The 7590-nt window shown below is 50.2% G+C and overlaps 1 protein-coding gene across 5 annotated transcripts in view; it reads right to left on the reverse strand.

The window, feature by feature from the left end:
* Window positions 1–7252, reverse strand: part of SPEN (spen family transcriptional repressor) — a 65086-nt gene extending 57834 nt beyond the window's left edge. For all 5 annotated transcript variants that reach the window (XM_041419412.1, XM_041419414.1, XM_041419413.1 and 2 more), the window contains exon 1: window positions 7118–7252. In XM_041419412.1, the coding sequence (XP_041275346.1) occupies window positions 7118–7200 (83 nt within the window). In that variant the 5' untranslated portion in view covers window positions 7201–7252. The remainder of the gene's footprint in view (window positions 1–7117) is intronic.
* Window positions 7253–7590: the final 338 nt, after the last annotated feature.

Below are 7590 nucleotides of genomic sequence, written 5' to 3' on the forward strand. Positions count from 1 at the left end.
GGGAAGCTGTGACAGGAACACCAAGTTACTCTCAATGAATCCCATGGACAGCAAACACAACCAGCTCAGTTTTCTTCCTGGAGAAAAACTGTAGGTGATTCACTACTTGCTTAAGTAAAATCATTTACAGTCTGGCCGTTCTCTGTGTTGAGCTAAAAGATGGTTTCAAATCCAGCTCTGACTGGGTACCCGACCACCTTCGTGACAGGAACTTGGTCTGAACACAGCTCTCATTTCCTACCACACTGAGAATAATAAAAGACATGGAAGATCCTCCATTTGGACAGAGGGGCATCCAGGAGGAACACACACAGGTCAGACATCACCAGCAGTATCCAACGGACAGCCCTGCAGATCATCCATTCACCCTCCTTCTGGACACATCTGGACTTCTCTGGCTTCCCAGTGGAGAGATGAGAGCACTCTCAGGGCATTCTGATCAGATGAGGAAGCTCATGCTCCAGATCAAAGTGTGCTTATACAAAAAAAGCGCTTTCAGTTTTAAGTTGTTGAGCCTGATTAAAAAGGGGAAGAAAAAGGAAGCAAAAAAGCTGCCTTTTGTTCTTAAAAATGTCCGAGCCTCTAACCAGAACACGGTTGTTGCGAAAGACTGCTGCTCTCCTCCCACCATCAGTTTGTCTGAGCAGAAAACTGATGTTCCTTCACATTCAAACTCTGCTCCTTCTCAGCCAAGTCACCCCCAACATCTGCACCTCGCACAAGGCACAGACACACAAACTGTAGTCCAGAGCCAGCCACACGCAGCAGCTACAGAACGCATTTCCAAAAAATCCATCCCGGGAAGGACATTGTTTCCACCAAATTCAAAGGTGCTGCCTTCAATCTTTCCTGCTGACAGAGCTGGCTGCAGCACGGCCTGGGATGTACCTGGTGTATTTATAAAAAGCCTGGAACAATGTTTGTTCTTTTACTGAAGGATGTTATCTTCACACTGCAGGATTTTACAGATTGCAGGAGATGATTACCGCAGGTTAAACAGTAACTACTGAAATGCACAAACCAGGGCACTTGCTGTGTTTTACTCATGGTCCAGGAGTCTTCATCACCTCTGAATGTGCTGCTGCAGAACAGTGATGGAGATGGGTTTCAGGAGACCTGAGCTGCCATTACTCCCCAAGCAGAAAGGTGAAACCTCCAAATAACTGTGTGTGTACAATCACCAGGTGGGAAACACTGCTGACTTGTAGCCTGGGCAATGAAAAAAGCAACTTCTGTCTGATTTTCATTAACTGTCCAAAGAATCTTCAAAACACCACAAAAACTTGAGAAAAGGAAAGCATCAAGGCTGGTTGTACACAGTGAATTTCCATCCTCAGGCTCCTGTTCCTCCCACAAGATTCTTAAATCAGCATGCCAAAGATGCAGCTAAACTCAGAATCTTATTATGGAGAGCAATCATTTTTCTAGTTTATTCCTCAATTCATTGTTTAGGAATGTTTGTCCTTGCAGTCTTTGGTTTCAGGGCGTTCTCAGACCTCAGCAAGTTCAATGAACTTAATAAAAAACACAAGTGAAATATCTCACTGGTTCTTATTTTTGGTGGCTACAAATTCAGAGCATATCCAACCCAGTGGCAGCTCCACAACTCACACCCAACAACTCTCCCAAAACCTTCAGCAGCCTAAAAGCAGCCAGGAGGGGTGACCCTCAGTTCTGCCCCTTTACAAACATCCTCAGAAAACAGTTTTGGTGTTTGTTATTTCTCAGCTGCTTCTTCACACTTCACATGCAAAAGGGCATCTCGGCCTCTTCCTCACAACCCAGCAGCAACGTGAAACCACCACAACAGCAAGACAAGCTGCAGTTGTGACACATCAGCTCACAAAAACAAAGCTCCTGAGGAGCCCCAGGTCCACCCTGACTCATCACCTCATCCAATATCTGCCTTCCACTCATTTGGATATTTACTTCCTTTTTTATGGAAAGCCAGCAAGTGCCTCTTTGCCCTCAGCAAAGACAAGGACCTAATTCTGGACACACCTTAAGACGTCAGTAAGGTCATTTGCCAGGGAACTTGGCATGACTTTCTGGCCTATGAAAAGCAACGAGGAATAAAAAACCAGTAAACAAGGCTATCACAAAGTGAATTTAAGCCTTTATTCATCTCCTCTTCTGAACTGATGAATGGATTTAATACCTTTGTATGCCTCACTGGACTGGTAAGTTCTTAACATGTGAATCTGTTTTCTTGTACTCTGCAGGGATTATTTTACTGTTGTGCCAAATGAATTTACAGTAAGGGCAAGAAATACCAAAAGCCAACATGGCTCTTGAACGGCTCAGCAACAACAGAAGCTGCTGATACAAATAATCACAACTAAACACAGCCTGGACCTTTGAAGAAACTTCAGAGAAGAAACAATGCCAGCCAGGCTCAGCAGATGACAGAATTTTGTGACCAAGTGTCATCAACTTATCTTTCTACCACAGCTCAGCATATAAAACCACTTAATAGAAGCTTAGTCCAAATCTACACTCTTTGTGGCTTTTCATTAAGTTTCTTTGAAATAATTACCCAGCCTTGGCCAGTGTGGCATCAACCAGCTGCCACCTCAAGTGCAGGCAAAGAGCAGAATCCGGAGCAGCCGCGGATCTCAGCCTGCTCAGGAGCCACCCTCCAGACTCAGCCTGGGAGAGCCAGGAGGCAGCTGCAGGCAGACACCGCTGGGTACCACGCTGGGACACCACTGAGGTGGTGCCTGTGCTGCTTTAGGGCACCTGGGATCATTACCAGGAACAGAATTATTAAAGATCTGATGGCAAACCACCATCAGAGCCAGCACCACCATCACCCCAGTGAGCCACCTCACCGACCAACCTACGCTCCGTGCGAGGCTGACGCTCACTGGAACCCCCCAGAGGAACTTGCCTCGTGTACTCCCCTTCTGAGTCTGGGCAATTATTTCAATCCCCCCGCCCCAGTCTCCCAACCAAACATCCTACTATGGTCTCTGGATTACGTTACTGGAAGTGTTTGTAAAACCAGCACCAACAAGTTCTGATGCTGCCCATTATTCCAGACACCACTCCAGTAAAACACAGGTGTAAACTGTACCCTCCCCTCCTCCACAGCTCCGGGCTGGAAGAGGCAGTACCTCATCTGTGAAAATGCCTAAAGTGACACAAACAGAACGACGAAACAGAAATAGTTCTGTGGCCTTACTTCTGTATCTTCCTACAATAAAAGATACCTGGATAGAGATCTCGATGGGTTGAGCTGAGTTAGGATAACCATCTCAAGTGACATCCAAGGATGTAGATATCACTGATCACCAAAAAAAGCCAGGGAACACATTTAAAAGCTTTACTAGAAAACCAGGAGCGCTGTTCCTTCTGACTCAAGCCAGTTCCTGTGGAAAGCCACTGCAAGACCTGCTGGTGTCTGATGTGAGAAGTTTTTCCTCCAAGTGTTCAACACCAGCAGTGGCCATCACTGCTCTTTCCTGGTCACAGCCTGCACCAGAGCTACCAAAATTCCCCTACATCACCTCAGTCAACAGCAGAGACATAGAGCACAGATTTCACCGTCCCAGGCCAAAGTTACACTCCAAGCCATCAAAACAAAACATTTACTCACAAACTGACCAAATATTCTCCGGGAATTACTGAAAACAGACACTCACTGTCATGGCAGGTTTTTTTGAAGTTATGTTTAAAATGCCAACCACTTCTCCAGGAGGTATCCAAAGCATCTCCTGCGAGACAGACACTGGAACACGGTGAAGCCAAACAAAGCCCATTTCCCACCCCAAAAAACGCCCTTAAAAGTTATTTATTTTCTCCAAGATTGCCTTGATCTGCAATGTATTCAGCTGATTTTCAAGGAGCACTTTTGTTTCTTGAAATCCAGGGCTTCTCCTGGACTTGGTTGCCACTGTGAATGTCTTAATTCTCCCCCAGCACAGGAGATTGCACACAACAGTCACATGGTGCATCATTAAGAGGCTTTTACTCCTCTTTGCCCTTTAAAACACCAGTAAAGGGACAAAGCCATGTTCTTTCAGAAGAAAATACAGGGAGGAAAAAAATATGGAAGGGCAGCACTTGTGTTGGGGACAACTGTTACTATATTTAGTCGCCTTGTTCTGCAAGCTGCTGAGCATCTCTTTCGGCGATAGTGAACGACGGGTTTTTTCCAGCATTAATTAGGTGAACCCAAACCACTGCTCCCACCACTTCCCCAAGCTCACATCTCCCAGATCATAACTCGGATTTGCTACTTATTCCACCTAAACAGTGGATCTCCAATCCTGGCACTGGCTGTGTTTCTATTTCAGGGTGCCTTAACAGCTCAGTTGAAAGGAAATATAGGGCATTAGTTTTTGAAAAGGGAATATTTGGGTAAGAAACTGATAGACAATTTCAAGGTATTTAAATGCACGGAGAATCTCTCCTTTGCAATCCCCTTTAATATCAAGGAAATAGATTTTTAAAAGGGCTTCTAAGGAAAAAAATAGCACTGCTAATGTAAACCAGTGCTTCTTGAGACCAGCTTCAGTATTCTCTAATGCGAGAGAAGAATTCACAGCAGGGAGTGTTATTTCCATTCACCTCAGTAAACTAAACAAACTAATCAGGAGCATTTGGGGAAAAAGAATAAAAACATGTATTTCTTCGAAATTCTTAATTCATCTCTTTACAGAATTCCTTGTGAGGCTGCAAATCCCAGCAAGGTTCCCACAGTCGGTGGTTAAGTGAAGGGGGGAGGAGAGGCAGCAAACCCTCCATACTCCTGCCGAGCCGTAAGTTTTAGGAGTTTTCCCTGAATTTTTGCTTCTTTGGAAACAAGATGGTTGTTTCTCAAACGGGGACCGCGCAACAGCCCAGCCAACGGGTTTCCATCTGGGAAGGACACTATTTCCCAAGCCCGGTGGAAAAACAAACACTCGGGTGAGCTGCTCAGAGGCTCCGGGGGTAAGGCGATTCCCGGCCGCAGCCCAGTCGAGGTTTTGGGCGGTTTTGCCCCAAACCTCGCCCCGCTCCCATGGCTCCCATGGCTCCCATGGCTCAGCCTCCCCGCACGCGCTTCGCCCTATTCCCAGGCTGGGGGATGGGTGGGAACCGGGCTCTGCCAAGCCCCGCTCCCTCCGAAAAGACTTTCTCTCCCGACTACAGCGTCCTTTCCAAGGAGGGAGCCTTCCCCTTCCCACCTCCACGGCCCGCCAGCCGCTTCCCTTCCCTCCGGAGAAACCCAGCACGCCGTGCAAGCCCTGCGCAGCGCCCGTCCCTTCCCCCAGGCGAGCACGGGCATACAAAGGAAGCCTTGCTCCATTGTCCACCTATAGCACCTACACACCGAGCCTCGGAGCCGGCTCCCCGCTCACCCCCTCACCCCTTTTCCAGCCACAAATATTCCAGTGGGTACATCCCACTAGCATTCGGAGGCGGCGTGCCATTCCCTCCCCCTGCTTTAGTACCTGCAGCCAAAGGGCTGAAGCGTGTTTTAACTGTTTACTGCCGTGAGATCAGCCTCATCCAAACACACAAACCCTGGGCAAAAATCACTTCGGAAAAACCAGGGAGAAATGCCTGGCTCCTTCCCAAACCTCCCATCGCAATTTGCCGAGGTAAAAACAACCAAAAAAAGGTAATTAATTCAGCGCCTGCCATTTTTCCCATCCATCTCCAAGCAACAGTACCATGGCAACTTTTTCCCTCCTTTAATACATCTTATAAAAGGAGGAGGACTGGACAAAATAAAACAGAAGAATGTCAGATTTCCACTGTCGAGCGCCTATTCCCTCAGCTAGTTACGACTGGAATCAACCAAATAACCCTAGAGCGAGCTTTTTCTCCCCAAAACCTGGCTTTGTAAACAGCACTGGGTCACCTAACCTGGACTTGAGGGACATGACAAACCACCCAGAATACACATCCACCATCCGCGCCTTCACCAAGCAGCGAATTCTTGGCTCAGGGGGATAATAAAGGTGAAAAAAGGTGAAGCTTGATTAAAACAGGGCAATTTCAGAGCGATGAGGATGCAGAGATGGGGTTTGGCTGCTGCAGCAGCTGAGGCCAGGAGGATGGAGGAGGATGTGAGACCCCAGTCCTTCCACAACAGACGACCAGAAACCAGGGAAGAGGCGCTGGGACCTTCCTTTCTCCCCCTCGGTGTCACCGCATCTATTTTTCCCATGGTGACTCATTATTAAGGACGCTCCGTCATTTTTCCAGCACAGGAAGATTAAAGGAAGCTTCAAAATCCATTTTTTTTCTGCTGCTGGTGGGATTAAAGCAAAGTGCCTGGAGGGGCCATGAGCTGAGCAGGGCTCGTTACTCTCCTTTTCTTCCTAAAAACCAGCTTCCAGCGTGGGGTGCATCAACTTGAGAGCATTTCCACAGGAAAAAGGTGTTGCTGAGGCGGTGGGGAAGAAGCCTCTTCCTCCTCCTCGCAGGGAAAGACGGAGGGAGGAGGAAAAAACCCAACCATGCAAACAGCTACTACTTCCTTATTAGCAGGATTAACCTATGCAATAAAAAAAAAAAAAAAAAAAACCAAGGAAAAAACAACCCAGCACGATGAAAGGAGTCCAGAGTGCTTCCCGCGTGCAGGATCCCGTGTTTTCTCCGTGGGTTTGTGTGATTTTTTTTCCCCCCAAGTCACGTTTTCGCAGCTGCAGGCGCTTCGGTTCCCACAGCTCGCTGCACTTCGGGGGGACACGCAGCATCCTCCACGGCTCCAGGTGGGAGGGAAACGCAGTGAAATGGGCGAAAATAAATAGAAAAAAAGTCCGAGCGTTGAATAATTTAGGGAAAAAAAAAAAAAAAGGAATGGAATGGAAAACAAGTCGGCCAGGCTCAGCGCAGCCTCCCGACATCCTCGGCATGGGAGCCGCTCCGTGTCGACCTCCGAGCCCCACTCGCTGCTGCTCCGTCGTTTCGGGTCCATTTTTAGCCATTTTTGTATTTCCCCGCTCCGGCCGCGCCGCCGATCCCGCCATGGCGCGGGTTATTTACAGCGCTGTTTCCCTCCTCCTCTCCACGGGAACCGCCGTCCCCGCGCACTCCTCCCCCCCTTTCCCACGTTTTTCCCCTCGTTTTTCCCCACACCGCGGGTCGGGCCGGACGGGCCCCCTCGCGGCTTCCCACTCACCGCTTGAAGTGCTCGATGATCTTCTCCTCGCGCACGTTCTCCGGCAGGTTGCCCACCCAGAGGTGCCTGGTTTCCCGGACCATGCTGCGCGGCGCGGGGCGAGCCCGCCGCCCGTGCCCCGGCTCCCGGCCGCCGCCTGCCGGGGGGGCCCCCTGCCCGCCGGGCCGGCTGCCGGGCGCCGGGCTCGCTCTCCGCCGCGGCTGCGCTCCCTCGCCGGCTCCCCCCGCCGCGCCGCCCGCTCGCTCGCTCCCGCTGCCTCCTCCTGCTCCTCCTCCGGCAGCGGCAGCGCGGCGCTCCCGCCGCCGCCTCCTCCTCCTTCCCCCCCCGCGCTCCCGCTGCTCCGCCGGCCCGGCCGCGCTCGCTCGCTCGCTCGCCCCCCCTCCCCTTCCCTTTTCCCTTCCCTTGCCCGCGCCTCGCGCAGCGCCACACGGGGGCCCCCGCGCAGGCGCACTGCGCCCCGGGGCGCGCGCCGC

Source organism: Onychostruthus taczanowskii, unplaced genomic scaffold (assembly GCF_017590055.1).
Source record: "Onychostruthus taczanowskii isolate IOZ18803 unplaced genomic scaffold, ASM1759005v1 scaffold61, whole genome shotgun sequence".
NCBI lineage: Eukaryota > Metazoa > Chordata > Aves > Passeriformes > Passeridae > Onychostruthus > Onychostruthus taczanowskii.